General features: G+C 46.9%; 1 protein-coding gene across 8 annotated transcripts in view; it reads left to right on the top strand.

Annotated features, from left to right (window-relative positions):
- The window catches only part of BRD4 (bromodomain containing 4), an 81,724-nt gene that overhangs the window by 27,866 nt on the left and 36,457 nt on the right, over positions 1-17,401 (top strand). For 2 of the 8 annotated variants that reach the window (XM_060144566.1, XM_060144569.1), the window contains exon 1: positions 10,726-10,849. The exons of 2 other annotated variants lie outside the window; for them this stretch is intronic. In XM_060144566.1, coding sequence (XP_060000549.1) covers positions 10,740-10,849 — 110 coding nt within the window. In that variant the 5' untranslated portion in view covers positions 10,726-10,739. Of the gene's footprint in view, positions 1-10,721; positions 10,850-17,401 lie in introns of those variants that run through there. 4 more of the 8 variants (XM_060144572.1, XM_060144576.1, XR_009539731.1 and 1 more) reach the window with 3 other exon arrangements.

The following is a 17,401-nucleotide window of genomic DNA, read 5'->3' as shown; positions in this document are numbered from 1 at the left end:
GTCCTGGTCAGGAGGGTAGCCTGGCCAGGTTGGCTCTGTTTCCCTAGAGGGTCTTCCACAGGGCTGGTGTTCTGTGTTTGTGTTGAGTGAAATTTCCTTTTCTTCCCCTGGCCTGGAGCACATCTGTTTAAGTTGCGTTCTAGGTATACTTGCACCCATTTATTATTAAAGGGATTTGAGTTTGAACTGGATTTGATAACGGTTTTTCTTCCTAAGCACCCATGGTGCATTTCTGTACCTGAAAGTATAATGCATTTTGATGCCATTCCTATGGCAACCAGTGAACTCCAAGGGAACAGATTCTATTTTGTGCTCTAACATGGTAACAGGATTAGTGAAGGCACATTGAAAACACCATTATAAGTCTGCTGCAGTTTGAAGAGAATTTAAATGGTCCAGTACTAAATTTTCAACATTGACTCCGTTTGAGTACACTTCTGATAATCTGCATGGCACTCAACTTAGTCTGGTTTTAAATATCATTGTGGGGAGGGGGTGCTTGATGGGGGCTTATTTTTAATCCAAAGTGGGTCCTCAGTAAAATCTTCAGGGACTCCATTTTCTGGGTTTCAAAACCTTGTTCACAGGTCTCTATCATTGGGGTCTTTGGTTTCTGTTTTTTGGCTGCGTTTGGGTCTTCGTTGCTGCGCGCAGGCTTTCTCTACTTGCGGCGAGAGGGGGGCTACTCTTCATTGCGGTGCGCGGGCTTCTCATTGCAGTGGCTTCTCTTGTTGCGGAGCACAGCCTGTAGGTGTGCAGGCTTCAGTAGTTGCAGCATGCGGGCTTCAGTAGTTGCGGTGTGCGGGCTCTAGGGCACGAGGGCTTCAGTAGTTGTGGCACATGGGCTTAGTTGCTCTGCGGCATGTGGGATCTTCCCCGACCAAGGATTGAACCCATGTACCCTGCGTTGTCAGGTGGATTCTCAGCCACTGCACCACCAGGGAACTCCCTATCATTGGGGATTCTTGTGTTCAGGTGTGTGACACTCTACCCCAACCAGAGCTTGGAGGTCAGGTGATTTTAACTTGTCTATCCTGCCTTTAAACCACACCTCTCTAAGAGACAAAATAAAACAATTCCTTCCTCAGGAAGCTTTCCTTCACCTGAGCCTCTTGCTGAGGTGACGGTGGCACTCTGGGAGGTAGTGCCTTATGCCTTCCTGCCCGTCGGAGCAGGGTCTTGGCTGTGGGTGGTGGCCCCCATGGGGAGAGGGCAGTGCCCCCGAAAGCCACACCTTTCCCAGCTTCCATTCTCCTGGTTTCATCAGATTGAGCTATCCTGTTAGCCGTTTAGGGTTGGGGAAATGATGCCCACCTATTTTCTGATTTTAAGTTGATACGAAGCCTAACTTTCTGCTGGAGTAATTTGGAGGCATCTTGGTAAAGCATCTCAACCCTCACTGGCTCTGGGAACTAATATCTGAGCCTGGAAACGTGGGGGGCTGAGTTGGGGACGTGACGAGGTTGAATAGGGCAGCCAGAGGTGGAGGAGATGAGGCAATTCTGAGGTGGTTCTGTACTTTGGTTTCCCCCAGTTGTTACAGAGACTGTATAGCTCACATTGTTTGGCTTCTCATGTTCAGGCCTTGCCTGTTCCAGCTGCATTGGCATGGTGGGGACCCAGGTGGTTGTTTTCCCCAGGCTGTGGAGGGCTGAGGACTCCGTGCCTGTTCTCTGACTTTTCTTTCTCCATAGCAGATGGTACTGTTGCACATTCTCCTTTGCCATAGAAAGAGCTCATTCATGCCATTCATTGAGGGTGGACTCAGAGCTCTGCCTTCCTTCATCTGCCCGGGTCGGCACCCCCACCCTATTCTGAAGTCACCCTTATGTGCTGACTTCCTCACATTGGCCTAGTGCAGCACACGATCCTGGGTAGCACTGGCTGCTGAGGCCAGAACAAGGGAAGTGCAAAATGGCTCAGTTCTCCTTAATGCTAGTGGGAGGCACCATCCAAGTTTGTGGAGGGCTCAGGGTAGTGTCAGTAGTCCTGGCTGAATTCTGCGTGTGCCTCACAAAACAGCCTCTGGGAAGCAGCTAAGTTTATAACTGGAACCTGTGTTCCAGTCCCCTTCCTCTAGTTATGAGGAACCCAGGGGCCCTGCAGTATCTTAGCCCATGCCCTGGAACCTTCTTTGGAAGTTATTTTCTCATCTTGTTTCTGTCTTTGGTGTGTTCGCCTTGATCCAAAACTCTCCTTCAGTGTCTTGATGCTTTAAAAGCCTTTGTGTACCTCACATTAAACATTTCCTGGTTTCCGCTTCCTCCACTTTCACATCAACTATTCAACTCTTGGAGGACAAACTTCTGTGGTTGGTTCCCCCCCCAACCCCGCAGGTTGCCAACAGCCTCATTGAAAATCCCAGGAGCAGCTGTGGTGCCTGAGACCACGGGCCCCCACCTACCACTTCTAACCTGCCCTGTGGTTTCACCATCCAGGAGGCTGCTGATTCCCACGACTCTGCCTACTCCCCTGGCAGGGATTTCAATTTGGGCACTCTCCTCTCTGGACACACAATGTCCCGAATGGTCTCACTCGGCCCTGTTACTCAGCTCAGGTGTTCTTCGCTCCTATACCTGCCGAATGGTCTCACTCGGCCCTGTTACTCAGCTCAGGTGTTCTTCGCTCCTATACCTGGATCCAGGTTTGTCTTGTGGTGGCTCAACAGTTAATCCTGGGCTCCCTTTTGGCCTCAACAACTAGGACTTGTCCTCTTAAATTATCTTTGGGTCTGACCCCATTTTCCACATGCCTCCCCCCGAGTTTGGTCTTGATTTGTTCCTGCGGTAGCCTCCATGATAAATTTGCTCTCCAGCTGCTCAACAATGTTACCAGATTGTGTGATGCCTAACCCCTAAGTGGCATGACTTCAGCTAGTACTAGGACTAGCAATCCCCATGGGAGAAGGGTACATTTACCTTTTCAGTTTCCCACAGTCCTTCTGTCACTTTGAGGAAGAAGTCTCATCAGTTGCTAATCTCCCTTTGTATATACATTGAGTGCTAAGAATCTTGGCCTAGAAGCCATGCCAACATTGTTTTCATTGTCCTTATTTTTACACTGACTTTCTCTTTATAGCAGTTGGTGCTGGTTTTTAAGTTAATGACTTTTTTCTTTTAATTTTGAAATTTTTCATAGCTACAGAAAGTAGATTCACCAGTTAACATTTTGCCACACTTGTTTTATTTATCGATGCACAGGTTTGTTTTTTTTCCCCTCAGTCCTTTGAAAGTATGTCGCAAATGTGGTATCTTACCTTGTGTACTTCAGCAAACATCTCTTTGAGAATAAAGGCATTTTCTTGAAAGCAGGGACTCCAACAGATATTTGTATACCCATGTTCATAGCAGTATATCATGATGGTGAAAAAGTGGAAGCAACCCAAGTGTCCGTGGAGGGATGAGTGAACAAATATGGTGTATCTATACGATGGAATGTTATTCAGCCTTGAAAAAGGAAGGAACTTCTGATACATGCTACACATGGATGAACCTTGAGGACATTTTGTTAAGTAAAAGAAGCCAGACACAAAAGGACAAATCCTGTGTGATTACACTTATATCAGGTACTTAGAGTAGTCAGATTCATAGAGACAGAAAGTAGAATGGTGGTTACTAGGGGCTGGAGGGAGGAGGAAATGGGGAGTTAGTGTTTAATGGGTATGGAGTTTCAGTTTTGCAAGATGAAAGTAGTTCTGGAGCTGGACTGGGGTGATAGTTGCCCAACAGTGTGATTGTACTTAATGTCACTTAACTGTATGCTTAGAAAGGGTTAAAATGGTAAATTTCATATTATGTGTATTTTGCCACAGTAAAAGGATAAGTAATATAAAAGGTGTAAGTTTTTATTTTTTTTTAATGGCATTGTCCTATAAAACCACAATAAACGTAGTGGAAAATCAACAATAATTGCGTCCCATATTAAGAATTCCCATGTTGTCTCCCAAAATGTCTGTCTCCCATTCAGACAGGTTCACACATTGCATGTGATATGTTAATGTTTTCTTTTAAATAAGTATATTTGTTTATAAATAGCAAGTTGGTGTAAAGCACAGGTGGATCTGTATGTGATGAAGGTGGTGGGTGTGGACTGACTAGGGTCACACCAACCCTGAATGTGTAATGGTCTGGGTCCCTTTGGCACTGGAGCTGAGTTCCTAATATGTATGCCCCAGCCCTCCTAGCTTCTGCAGGAGGAACCTTCTACATCTTTACAGTAAGATCAGCCCTAATCTCTTGGGGCTCTTGAACATCATCAAAATGATGAGTTGCGGGCTTCCCTGGTGGCGCAGTGGTTGAGAGTTCGCCTGCCGATGCAGGGGACACAGGTTCGTGCCCCAGTCCGGGAGGATCCCACATGCTGCAGAGTGGCTGGGCCTGGGAGCCATGGCCGCTGAGCCTGCTCGTCCGGAGCCTGTGCTCCGCAACGGGAGAGGCCACAACAGTGAGTGGCCTGCGTACTGCCAAAAAAAAACCAAAAAAAAAAGATGAGTTGCAACTGGAACTGAGGAATTGAATTTTTAAATTTTATTGAATTCTAATTAAGATTTTAAAACGCATGCCCATTTAGTTTTGGAGAACATTGAAGTATGTTTGGAACATCTTGGGTATGTGAATCTACTTTTTCTTTTTTTTTTTGGCCACGCCGTGTGGCATGTGGGATCTTAGTTCCCTGACCAGGGATCGAACCCATGCCCCCTGCAGTGGAAGTGCAGAGCCCTAACCACTGGACTGCCAGGGAAGTCCGTGAATCTACTTTTTTAACTTTAAACTTTATAAAATCTACATACAGAGCAAATATTTTGAATGAAAAGTTAGCTCCTGAATTGAGATGTGCTGAAAGTGTGGAGTACGCATGGATTTTAGACATTTAGTATGAAAAAGTAAAATGTCTGTTTCTTATAGTGGTTACACATTGAAATGATATTTTGGGTATATTGGGTTCAGTGAAATATACTGTTAACTCACTTGACTGATCACATTTATTTCTATCAGGCACATGTAGATATAGTACAAGTGTGAAGGATCTCTTCCCCTGTGCAGCAGCCTGCATTGCCACCCTCCACCAGGTCCTCCTCTGACTTCCTTTTCTAGGCTCCTAAAGACTTTGGGCCCTGTTGTTTTTTGGTGAATTCTCAGCTGGATTCTCTTTCTCATTTCTGTCCTGTCCTAATAAGGCCTAGGGGCCTCTGAGCCCTTGACACTGGGCACACCTCTTGAAGCCTTTGCTTCTCCACTAAGTGTTAGACTGGTGGAGGGAAGGGGCCCAGATGAATCTCTCATCTGCGTAAGGCTTCTAGGGGGTGGGAGGAACGTGGCAACCCATCTACGTTACTGGTTACATGGGAGGAGAACACTTCTCTGCTCCTCTTCTGTGTAGCTCTTTGTCCCAGGTCCCAAGCAGCACAGAGAGATGGGAATCATTGGTGGGAGGACATTGAGACCCCAAAGAGGGTAGTGGGGGCACCAGCCCAGTTCAGCTCTGCTCTCTGCTGGGTGAGACACGCCGGGCATTGAGTCTAGAAGAACTCATAGAATGCCAGAGAGTTATGTGGAGAGGTAGGGAAGGGCCATGGACCTCAAGCTGCTTAGCATTGTGCGTCTCCAGCTTTCCCCGTGCACGGCTTGCAAACCAGTTAACTAAACCCAGTGAGTGCAGGTGGCGTTTTCACTGAGATGTGCGTGTGCACACATTTTCATTTTTTTATTCAGTCATTCTGTGCACTAGATCTTGGTTTGAAGCTTCATGTGTGATGAACGTTAGTTCCACACCCTTAAATGTTATTCCTGATTTTAATAAAAAAGTGGCAAGGAGTTCCAGGAAATGCTGCAGGTTCATTGGGAGTGTGATAGTCTGTGTACTGGGGCAGGGGTTTTGGTTTCTGATGGGCTGAGAGCTCCTCACCAGTGAGCAACTCTTATTTTCTTAAGTGGATGCTAAGGACAAGCTGACCTGACCATGTCTGCCAAGGAGTAAACTTGGGCTGTGCAGCAGAATATGAGTCTGTGAAATTCTGCTGCAGCTGAGGTCCCCTGGGGCACAGCACACAGGGCTGACTTTGCCAGTGGCCACTGCCTGTGGCAAGGCCCAGCTGCCCAGAGCAGAGTGGCTGGAGGCTTGGGATGGGAGGATGGGGGGCACCCCACCCCCACCCCCCACCCCCACCTTAGAGATCAAACATGCTTTGTGGTGTTTGACCTTTTCTCTTCAGCACCTGTATCCACTTTTCTGTCTGTGTCAGAGTTGGGGCACTTGACCTCTGTGGATCATTTACTTCAGTGGGAGTTAGGTGGAATTAATGGCAAGCAGAAACATTAGTTTTCACAAAGAAACAGATCCCTGTCAAGTTCTTTGCTTCCCTAGCTGTTCTCATCTGAAATAGTGTGAGTTTTGTCCCTGATTGTCTTCTTTGCACTCTGAAAGTTGCTGAGATCTAGAGGAGGTTGGTTATTTAAATCCACACATCCATCTGAAACTGACATGGTTAGATCCTGAGGGCAAAAGTAAACATTGAATGTTTGCTGAGGGCAGGGACCTTCTTGCAGTGCATGGAGGTGGCTTGCCCTTACCTGAGAGGAGAAGCACCTGTCTGGAAGTCAATGGTGTGTGGAAGCCAGGGCCACTCGGCTTGTTTCCCTGGGGCTGCTTGACTGTTAGAGCACCAGCCTTTGCTGTAACCTTGGCAGTGCATGTCTAGTTTAGACACTGTCAGCTTTCATTGTTATTTGGGTTCTGTACCTGATGAAAGGTGAGGCAAGGTAAGAGGAAAAGTCATCTTAGCTGGAGCCACCTCTTGAGAGTGCCTGATAATGACAGATGTATCCTTCTTTTTCTCAGATCTTTCTTTTAAAATTCAGCTTCACAGTGAAGGTCAGAGGGTAATATCATTAAAGAAGAGGTCACCCATAAGCCTTAGCTCTTCATCAAGGTAACTAGGCTCTCCTGCATCTCTAAACTCTGAGTCAGTGTGTGCCCTTGTCCTTGATAGATGTGTCTGTTCCTGGCTCCTTGGTGTGTCTCCATGTCTCCTCTTGGCCTTTGAGGGGCTGATTAGGCCTTCCCTCTCAGTGAGGAGTCTTGGTGGTCAAGGCTGAAGTGTCACTTGGATGTCATAATGGTGTCTCTGGAAGCTCTTGTGTTAGCCATCTTCCTGGGCCCCTTTTTTCCCCAGTAAGTGTAGTCTTGAGTCTGCCTCTCAGCTACCATTCTGCTGCTTTGAAGAGAAGCTTAGAGACATGATGTGCTCTTGTGGGGATATCTCTCACCCTGTTAGCCTTGCATACTCATGGAGGTTGCTTCCCAGGGAATGAAATTGTAGGAAAGTTGGTTGGAATGTCACCTTTCCCACTCATGGGTCTATTCATCAGTTTTATGTTGTTTCCACTTAAACATAGCAGGACTAACTGTGTGCCTGTGAGCTGGCATGTTCTGGAACATTTCAGCCACAGACAGTAAACTACCTCTCGCCCATGTGCTGCTACCCATCGGGTCTTGGAGGTTGTTCATCGTCTGCACTTCATTTACCTTCCTCTTTGCCTCCCAAATTCCCAAACAGCTTGACTTTGACCACTTGCTTGGAGGTCAGCACTAACATGTTTCCCTGGTGTTTGGCGTGCTAGAAAACACCATAGGTGTTTTTTTTGTACTAGTTTTAAATTTCATTCATGAGGACCATGAGCTTGGATTTTATCCTTTTGTTGGAAATGGGAGGGTTCCAGAGAACCAATGTGATGTCACTCTCAAAAGCTTTCTGATCTACACCCAGGCCACCCAAGACTGTACTTTGAGCCTTGTTTGGTTAATCCTAGTTTCTCACTCTTAGACATTTTCTTCACTTCAGTACTTTATCTTTAGCGAAGTGAACACCATCTCCCATTCTTGCTTCCTTGCAGATTCTTCTGTTCTCCATCGTTACCTATGCTTCCTTCCTACTGGGGAACTCTCATCTAGGCAGAGGAAGTGCCTGGCGTCACTGCCTGCCTTGGCTTTGCAATCTGCATGACTCTGTGGCTATATTGGAGTCCACCTCTCAAAGCAGGATTTTTCTACATGAAATAATAGCCTGTTTTGTTGGCATTTCATATTGTAGTGTCGGTTAATCTCAGTGTTGCATACACCAGAACAGCTCTTTTGGAAAACAAAATCACTTAAAAATAAAAGGTTTAAAAGTAATGGCAGACAGAGAAGTAGGAGTAATAACTTTACAAGAGGCAACCAGAAGAAAATGTCAGTCTTACCTTACCTATGAAGGGCACAACCTGAGACCTAGGTCAGTGGGAATGCAGAGTTTGAATTAATGGCACTGTATTTCTGTCAGTCTTCCAGCCTCTAACTTGGAGACTTGGCCAGGTCAAGCCTGCTAGTTGCGGCGAGCAGGGGCTACTCTTTGTTGCAGTGCACAGGCTTCTCATTGCGGTGGATTCTCTCGTTGTGGATCATGGGCTCTAGGCACGTGGGCTTCAGTAGTTGCGGCACACAGGCTCAGTAGGTGTGGCTCACGGGCTCTGGAGCACAGGCTCAGTAGTTGTGGCGCACGGGCTTAGTTGCTCTGCGGCATGTGGGATCTTCCCAGAGCAGGGGTCAAACCCGTGTCCCCTGCATTGTCAGGCAGATTCTCTACCACTGCGCCATCAGGGAAGCCTCAGTTCGTTGGTTTTTAAATGTAAATAGGTGTAGTGGTCCACAGACCCACCACCATATCCCACTTCATTTTATGGTTTCACGTACTCACCCACTTGTATATCTTTACCTAATTTCATCTGTATTGTGCATTTTACTTTTCTAACATAGCATTTTGTCACCTACATTTCCCTCACCTTGACGCAAAGTCTAGAAATCTATGGAACGGGTTGCAAACTGAGGCCTGTGGGCCAGTCTGAATTTTATCGGCACATGGCCATAGCTATTTGTCTAAAGATTGTTAGCAGGCTGCGTTCATGATATGGCAACGGTAGAATGAGGAATTGTAAAGACTGTATGTCTTGCACAGCTGAGTATATTTACTGTCTGGCGCTTTGTAGGAAAAATTAGCCTCCCCCTGCTGTTTTAGTAGTTTTGATCTTCCCCATATCAAAGTTTTGCTTTCTTTTTAACTGCATGCCCATCTCAGGAACATTTTAAATTCACACATTGTCTGCCCAGATTTAACCATCAACACCATGATGTAAGCCGTGTGTCACGGTGGAACCTTTTACTGTACCTCCAGCTGCTGGCAACTTTCATAGGGGAAAGATGGTGCAAAACTTTCACTGCCCCTAATTTAATGTGCCTGCTGATTGGTTTCTAAAGCAAAGGGACTGGAATTCTCATTGACGGGGCGGGGTTTGTGGCCTGCTGGGGTCTGGCTCCTGGTCTTCCTGGCTGCAAGGTCCTTGTGGGCCTGGTTCCGTCCAGTGGGGGACAGAGAGCTAGAGTGTGTCTACACACCCTTAGCAGGAAGACTAGCTCATCTCCGCTTTGGGTCGCCTGGTTCAAGGCAGCTGCCAGCTTGAGTCTGAGGTGATGGGGCCCTGCTTGGCAAGTCCATGGGGCAGGGGGACGGGGCATGTACAAGCTGCATGAAGGAGGATTAAGGCTTCTAAGAGCTGCCTCAGCACACAGCCACTGGCCAGACTCCAGACACGTCAGTCTGGCTGATGACACGAGCACTGTTCTTAGCAGCCGCCTGAGCCGGTCAGATGGAAAAGTAATCCTGTTTGTGCTTCCCTTCTGACACAGATCACACTGTGGAACGGGCCTTCACTGTGAATGGGGGAAGTAGCTTCTGCTCTGGGACCAGGAGGAAAACATACCTTCTGATATTAGTGTTCCATAGTCAGTGTAACTAACATTTCAAGGAAGATGTTCCTAGCACAGGATAAGATTTACTGCAGATTGACTAGTATTGAGAAATTGCCAGGTTTTTACCAAAGTCAGGGTCCCCCATCCCCTTCTCTGTCTGTGGTTAGACTCTTTCTCTTGCCTCCCAAGTGATTCTTTATAAGAGAACCTTGCAGTGATGGGGAAGGGTCTTCCTTTGTCTGAAGGGTGAATGCTACTGTGAACTTGTAATTTCTTGAGAGACTGGGGTCAGCTGGCATTGGCCAGCATTTTTCTTGACATGAAACAAATTCAAGCCAAAGCCACTCTGACCATTTACTGCTTGGGAAGCATAAATAATTTGGTCTCTACTCCTTGACCACCTCCCCTCCATGGCATCAGCAGGGAAGTGTACCGCTGATTTCACCCATGATGTGGGCCAATTCACAGATAGCCAGGTGCTGCGAGAATTATCTTGACTTTGATTTGTTTGCGGGGGTGAAATTCTTTGGAACTTGCTTGAGGGTCATGTGACATTCAGCTGCTTCTGCAGAAAGGGAAAGTCTGTTGATTAATACATGCCAGGACATGGATGTGGGGTGCCCTCAGCCAAACAACAGACCCTCTGGGCCCAGCAGTTGGCTAGGCCTTTGCCCCTGGGCTTGGTGAGCAGAGGCAGCTGTGGAGCAGAGCACTCAAGAGACAGACAGCCCTAGGTGACCTTCTGCTGACCAGACCACCACCCACTCTGTTTCTTTGTTGCCAGGAGGATGAAGATGAAGGTGATGAGGCCACCACCTCCCATGTAGGCTTGCTGTGAGGATTAAATAAGTGTTCAGTACAGCGCGTCAGCCCAGGAAGCAGCAGTTACCTACTGGCGAGCTTATCTAGGCCCTAGCAGAGATGTGTGTGTTGGTAGCTCGCATAAAGCTCTGCTGAGTATGGTCACTGTATTTCATGGGAGAGTTCATGAAGCTTTCCAGTTAATCTGCACTGTTCCTGCCTTCCCTTGCATCTTGCTCCCGGCGTGCTGTATCACTTTAGGATGGAGGTGAGTGAATGGACAGGACAGAGTCAAGGTGGGGTCACTGGGCTTCGTGGGCCCTCTGGGACACCAGGAGTTAAGGTGGAACTACAAGTACAGAGTGTAACTGTCAGCCTCTCACAATGGACAGAACTGGAACTGAATCTCCAGGAATCAGCCTTTCTCTTTTCCTCTGTTGCTTGCTTTCAGAAGCCTAGACCCAAGCCTACCCCATGTCTGTCTCGCCTCCTAATCTCCAGGAAAGAAAGTGTTTCTGTTGAAATTTGAAAAACATTGCAATTGTGTTGGCTGCTAAATACTATCTGTCCTTAGATGAGTTGGAATGACAGCAAACAATATCCTTGAAAGCAGGAGTGCTTAATCAGGGGTCTATAAACATAGGAAAAGAACTGACATTTTTATTTTCATTAGCGCACCCAGAGGTTCCCAAACTTTCTTGGTTCACAGCATCATTAGCATCTCAATTTTTTCATCATGATCTTAGGCCAAAGGAAATACCTAACAATTTTGTTTATTAGGTAGTTAGATACAAACAACTGAATAAATACTAATGTCCCAACAATGGTATAGCTGTTTTGGAGGGGAGGGCACATAAATTGAAGGGAAAAATATGATATTCTTGGATTACTACAGCCAGTTCCTTATGGAATGTGTGTGCCTGTTGGGTACCGCACAACTCCTCAAACCTTAGAACCAGAACCTTAGACACCTGCCATCCACATTTCCTATCCCACGTTAGTTTTTACATGGTACAGTTGTCCCTTGGTATCAGTGGGGGATTCATTCTAGGACACACATAACAGACACACACTGCTAGGCACCCAAATCCGCAGGTTCTCAAGTCCCTTATATTGCAGCAACATGGATGGACCTAGAGATTTATATTAAGTGAAGTAAGTCAGACAGAGAAAGACACATGTTGCTTATATGTGGAATCTAAAAAAATGATACAAATGAACTTACAAAACAGAAAGAGTCACAGGTGTAGAAAACAAATTTACGGTTACCAGTGGCGAAAGGGGAGGGGAGGGATAAATTGGGAGATTGGGATTGACATATACACACTACTATGTATAATATAGATAGCTAATAAGGACCTACTGTATAGCACAGGGAATTCTACTCAGTACTCTGTAATGGCCTATATGGGAAAAGAATCTTAAAAAGAGTGGATGTATGTATACGTATAACTGATTCACTTTGCTGTACAGCAGAAACTAACACAACATTGTAAATCAGCTATACTCCAGTAAAAAAAAATTTTTTTTAAATGGCATAGTGTTTGCATGTCCTCTGTCCTGTACTTTAAATCATCTCTAGGTTACTTATACCTAATACAATGTAAGCACTATATAAATAATTGTAAACACTGTGTAAACTCTTTGTAAATAGTTGCCAGTGCACAGCAAATTCAAGTTTGCTTTTTGGAACTTTCTAGAATGTTTCCCCCCAAATATTTTTGATCTGCTGTTGGTTGAATCTGCAGACACCAAGGGCCAACTGTTTGCTTTTTATCACAGCAACCTAAATTCAGGCTTTGTAAGATATGATACTGTCGAAAGGAATATGGTGCAGTCTAACATTATGAATTACCTTGTGCTGCTGGTTCCCACAGTGCCTCTCTGAGTTACTGTAACACCCTGTGGTCCTTCAACACTCAGTTTGGGAACCAGGACACTGACCATCTAATGTCTCTTCATCTTTTTCTTCTTATTCCTGTAAACTGGGAATATGTTGTAAGATACCTGTTTGGAGTAGATCCAGAAATTAGACACACAGTTGGGTCATGCAGCCTTCTTTGGGTTGGAAACAATAGGTGAAATTCTCTTCCTGTCCCTTGACGTTCAACTATCTCAACACAGTACCTGCTGGCTCCCACCTCGACCACAGATCAGTGTGAAAACAGAGAGGGAAAAGCATATTTGGATCTTTCAGATGTAAAACTTTTGAAGACGGTATACTTTGTCGTGAGAATCCAATTAATTCCTCCATATCTGCAGATAGATTTATAAGTTTGAGTTTTCAGCCTCCTTTCCCCATTGAGCCATGGTGCTGAGAGCCATTCATTTCCTGTAGGACTGAGAGCACACAGAGAGCACCCTGCGTGCACCCTCATTGATTAACTCTGTCCCCACGCATCCCATCTTTTGCACCTGTAAACAGCGTGCTGCTGTGTGCAGGTATAGTTGAGGATGAACTTACTATTCCCTACCCCACAGTCTGGGACTTGTGAAGAACAGAAGCCCAACATGGTCACATGGCCCTTGCACTGTCCCATCCTGCCTGTCCTCCTTTAAGCTCTTCATATGCACTGGTATCTCTCCTGCTTACAGACCTGTGCCTGTGTTATTGCATCGGTTGTGCCTTCCCCTGTCCATCACAAGCCTTGTCCCTCTCTACCTTACCCACCACAGGAGTGTACACCCTCTCTGTCCATGGCCACAGCAACCCTGCCATTCTTTTTCACAATACTCACCCAGGTATTGCTTAATCACTCAAAGAACATCATGTCGACTGCAGAGTCCCTAAGCCTGGCATGTAGCTCTGATGAGATGCATTGGCTGAGCAATTTTCCGTGTGAGACTGTGAGCTGATTTCCTTTTCCAGAGCTTTGAAATTGAGCTAGAAGCCCCAGGGTGACAATCGTGTGTGGTCACTGTAGCCCCTGAGTTGTTCACTGAGTACTTGCTGTGTACTGAAAGGACAAGAGAAAAGTAAAGATGGCCCTGCCCTTGGGCTCCCAGGTGTGTGTGTGGGGGGCTGACCATCAGAGTCACTAGACAGAGATCAGGGAAGCACCAGGTACAGCAAATGAAAGGCATGAAGGTGACAGAGAAGGTGCCCATTGTGGCCACCATGTTGTTCGGAGTGTTGATGTCAGGGGCTGGGACAGTGCAGGGTAGAGGCGAACACTGGGGGAAGAATTTACCCAAGGTGTCAACCCAGTTGGATCTGTGCCTTAGAAGAGTCGTCCTGTGTGGCTTTCACATAGCGCTGCTCACCAGTGCCTCTCTTTCTTGGCCCACAACAGACTAGAGATTCTGGTGTTTTGCTGCAATATGCATGAATGACTTCTTAAAATTTCCCAAGGAGTTTACTTGCCCACAGTCCTGGGAGGGCTGAGCTGCAAGCTACAGACTGTCTGGGTGTGGTTTCTTGAGGTGCGAGTCCTGCCTGGGCCCCAAGTGGGTACAGAAGTCCAAAGCATCCCATGATTATCCCCATGGCTCAGTTTTCGTATTTCATGATCCCTCACATCGGGGCCATGGGTGTCACCTGTCATTGGTTGTCCTCAGAGCATCGTAAGACAAACTGATATATTTATGGATCCCATCTCATCTGTCAAAACCACGTTATCATGCCTTCTCATTTGAGCTGGCAACCTCCAGCAATTTTTTTCCTTATAAATTGACCTCAGTTGTTACAAGTATGTGGGTCTTGTGCTTAGTTTTTCATGTTACTTAAGATGGGCCAGCCCATCCTGGATGTTTGCATTGGACGCTCCTGGGGGTGCATGTTCAGCTCACAAATGGGGATTTCTCAAAGCTCAACTGAAACTTCCCAGGAATCATGTCAAATTATGGGCCACAGCAGCCCATAATAGAAGTGGCCTATCTTTCCACTTCCTGGGTAAGTTACTTCTCTGTGTCCTGGTTTCCTTATCTTTAAAGTGAGGATGAGGCTAGAAGCAATCTCAGAGTTGTGAGGATTTAAATGTCACTGTCAGATGTGAGCTGGCAAGCTAAAAAGGGTGTTTTAGCCTCTGTGGTAGAGGTAGTGATTTAAAGCAGAGATAAGACAAAGTTAAAGGGTCAGATTTTCTGTAGAAAAAGGTCTGTTCATTTTCTGAGCAGAAAATTCAGCTTCCTTGGCTCAAGGACCCATGTGGGCCTGGCTTGAAGGTGAAGGAAAGTGATTGTGTCCAGAGTCCTCCATCCTTTGGCTTTGCTGAGAGTCCATTTGGAGAGAGAACAGGCACAGCCCAGCCCGGAAGCTCCAGAAGTCATTTACCTTGATTTCAGCTTGCCTCGGGGACACTGCTTGAAGGGTTCCAGAATGTCATTACTTAATAGGAAATTTATGGGGCTGCTTCCTCCTGGTGGGATGGGCTTGTCTCGCTCCCCTCCCTCCCCCCAGCAACCTGCGTCCTTGTGGCTGACAGAGCTCCACTGTCCTAGGGCCAGAGCGTCTCCTTCAGGGTGGGGCTGCTCCTGTCCTTTGTGTGCCATAGCTCACCTGGCACATGCTTGGCTGTGTAATTCCTGAGCTGCTTTCTAGGAGACCTCTAGTAGTGGAAACCAAACTGCACATCATTCTTGATCCTCACTTAATGAGATCCTCACTTAATGCCACCCTCCCTCCCATGCTTGCTTCTCCAGCACATCCAAGACTCCCTTCCTGATGGAGCCAGAGTTACATTCATCCCCTTTTGCTCCTTTGGACATGTTGATCCTGCTGCATGAAAACCCCTCTCCCAAACAACTCCAGGTGTCCTTAAACCCCAATGACATATTTCCTTCTCTGTGGTGCTGCCCCTCTGTCAATACTTGTGTCCAAGCACTCAGCATATCCTGTATCTTTCTGTATCTGATTTGTGGCCACCGTCTCCCTCTTCTGTCTTACTAGCCCCAAACCCCAGTTTCTGTTGTTGCCCAATAAATGATCGTCCCCATCCACTTGGGGACGTGAGGGAGAGTCTCTGCCATCTTGTGGATGCCTCTCCATCCTCCCTTCTTCCAGCAGTTTTCTACAAATTCTTCTAGCCCACTGGCTTCCCCACCTGGAATCTGCAGTAAGTCTTGGCTGGCTCTCCTCTGGAGAGGGTCACAGAGTGAGGCCACAGGCCAGGCTGCCCTCACCACTCCCACTTTATCCTTGTCCTTCCCTGTCTTGATACTTGCATCCTTAACTGTGGGGATTTTTTTCTTTTTTTTTTAATGAGTTTACTGTTTTGTTTATAGTACCTTTATTTTGAAAGGAAGCTAAATCAGGAGCCACACATAGATATCAGTAAAATTAAAACCACGAGAACAGGGCTTCCTGGGTGGCGCAGTGGTTGAGAGTCCGCCTGCCGATGCAGGGGACACGGGTTCATGCCCCGGTCCAGGAGGATCCCACATGCCGCGGAGTGTCTGGGCCCGTGAGCCATGGCCACTGGGCCTGCGTGTCTGGAGCCTGTGCTCCGCAGCGGGAGAGGCCACAACAGTGAGAGGCCCACGTACTGCAAAAAAAAAAAAAAAAAAAAAAAACCACGAGAACAAAACAGTGATGTTAAATTCCATCCAAATAATAGTATCGTCTGCTGACACCTCTGAGCACAACCTTTCACACTGGCACAAACAGGGACTTTCCTTGTCAATGCTGGAAGGAGAATAAAAAGAAATGAAAAGAGGGGAGTAAGTAATTAAATGCCATCTACCTAAAGGCAGTCTGTGCTTCCCTGGTGGCTTCAGGGACACGGTTCTGTGAACCCTCCTATGGCCCCACCTGAGCCCTAGCATGTCACTCTGCAGGTGGCTATAGACACTGCTTCTCTGAGATTGAGGTCCCACTCTTTATCAACTAAACCTCATAACTTGGAGAAATCTTTTCTCTTTTCCTTGCCCAGTCACTTTAGGAATGAAGGCATGCTTTTTGTCTGCAAAGCTCCATGCACAGCCAAACACAGCTTCCAGGTACTGCCTCCTTCTGTCGCCTCCTTAGGCTACCCTCACATCCTGCCTTAGGTCAGCAGTGACATGCTCTCAGCCAGATTCCTCCCTTCCTCCCACATTACACTCAGTGTCGAGTGATTCAGCCTAGCCCCTTGTTCTCTCTTCCCTCTGTTCTCTTCTCTGAGCAAGCCCTTTCTGATGATTCTACACCTTATCCCAGCCTTTGGATGCTCCCTCTCCCTGGATCTGTATGTGGCCTCATCCTGCTTTCTTTGGGGTATGTTTACTCAAGTCAGGGCTCCAGGATCCACCCTGTCCTTTGCAAGCTCCCAGCCAGGTGCACTTCATGTACCTCCCTTCCACCAGTAGCACCTCCATCCCCTCTGTCCCACCTTGATTCATTGCATGACACTTCTTCCCAGGACCACATGGTGCTTAGTTCTGGCCATACTTATACCAGAAGTACCCCTGATGGGAAAAGGAAAGTGCCTTGTATCCCCAGAGCCTGAAGCAGTCCTATCCAGTCATGTCTGCCTTTGGAAACTATTGTAGTCCACAGTGCTCCTTCGAGGTTGTTGTGCTATTGCAAAGTTTCATCAACCCATCAAATTAAGTTGCTTCGGGAAATGTCCCTTCGTGGTCCTGAACTCCTAGCACACTGCTCTCTTGGCTTCAGGGATGCTTTCACAGGCTGCTGGCCAGCCAGTCTCCACCTCCAGTCCCCATCACATTCTTATGCCAGATGCCCATTTGGTTTTAGCTTTGGGTGTCCCTTCCCCATCTCTAGCACAGTGTGTGCAAGAGAGGTACCAGGGATCGGCTTTGCACCTACAAACCCTCCTTCCTGTAAGTGTTCTTCCTGGGCTGGTGTTCTCCGTGTAGAAAACTTAGAAGTTGTCATAGG

Source organism: Lagenorhynchus albirostris, chromosome 3, assembly GCF_949774975.1.
Source record: "Lagenorhynchus albirostris chromosome 3, mLagAlb1.1, whole genome shotgun sequence".
In the NCBI taxonomy this organism is placed as follows: Eukaryota; Metazoa; Chordata; class Mammalia; order Artiodactyla; family Delphinidae; genus Lagenorhynchus; species Lagenorhynchus albirostris.
The sequence above is the reverse complement of the archived record's forward strand: the minus strand, read 5'-3'. Positions and strand labels throughout refer to the sequence as shown.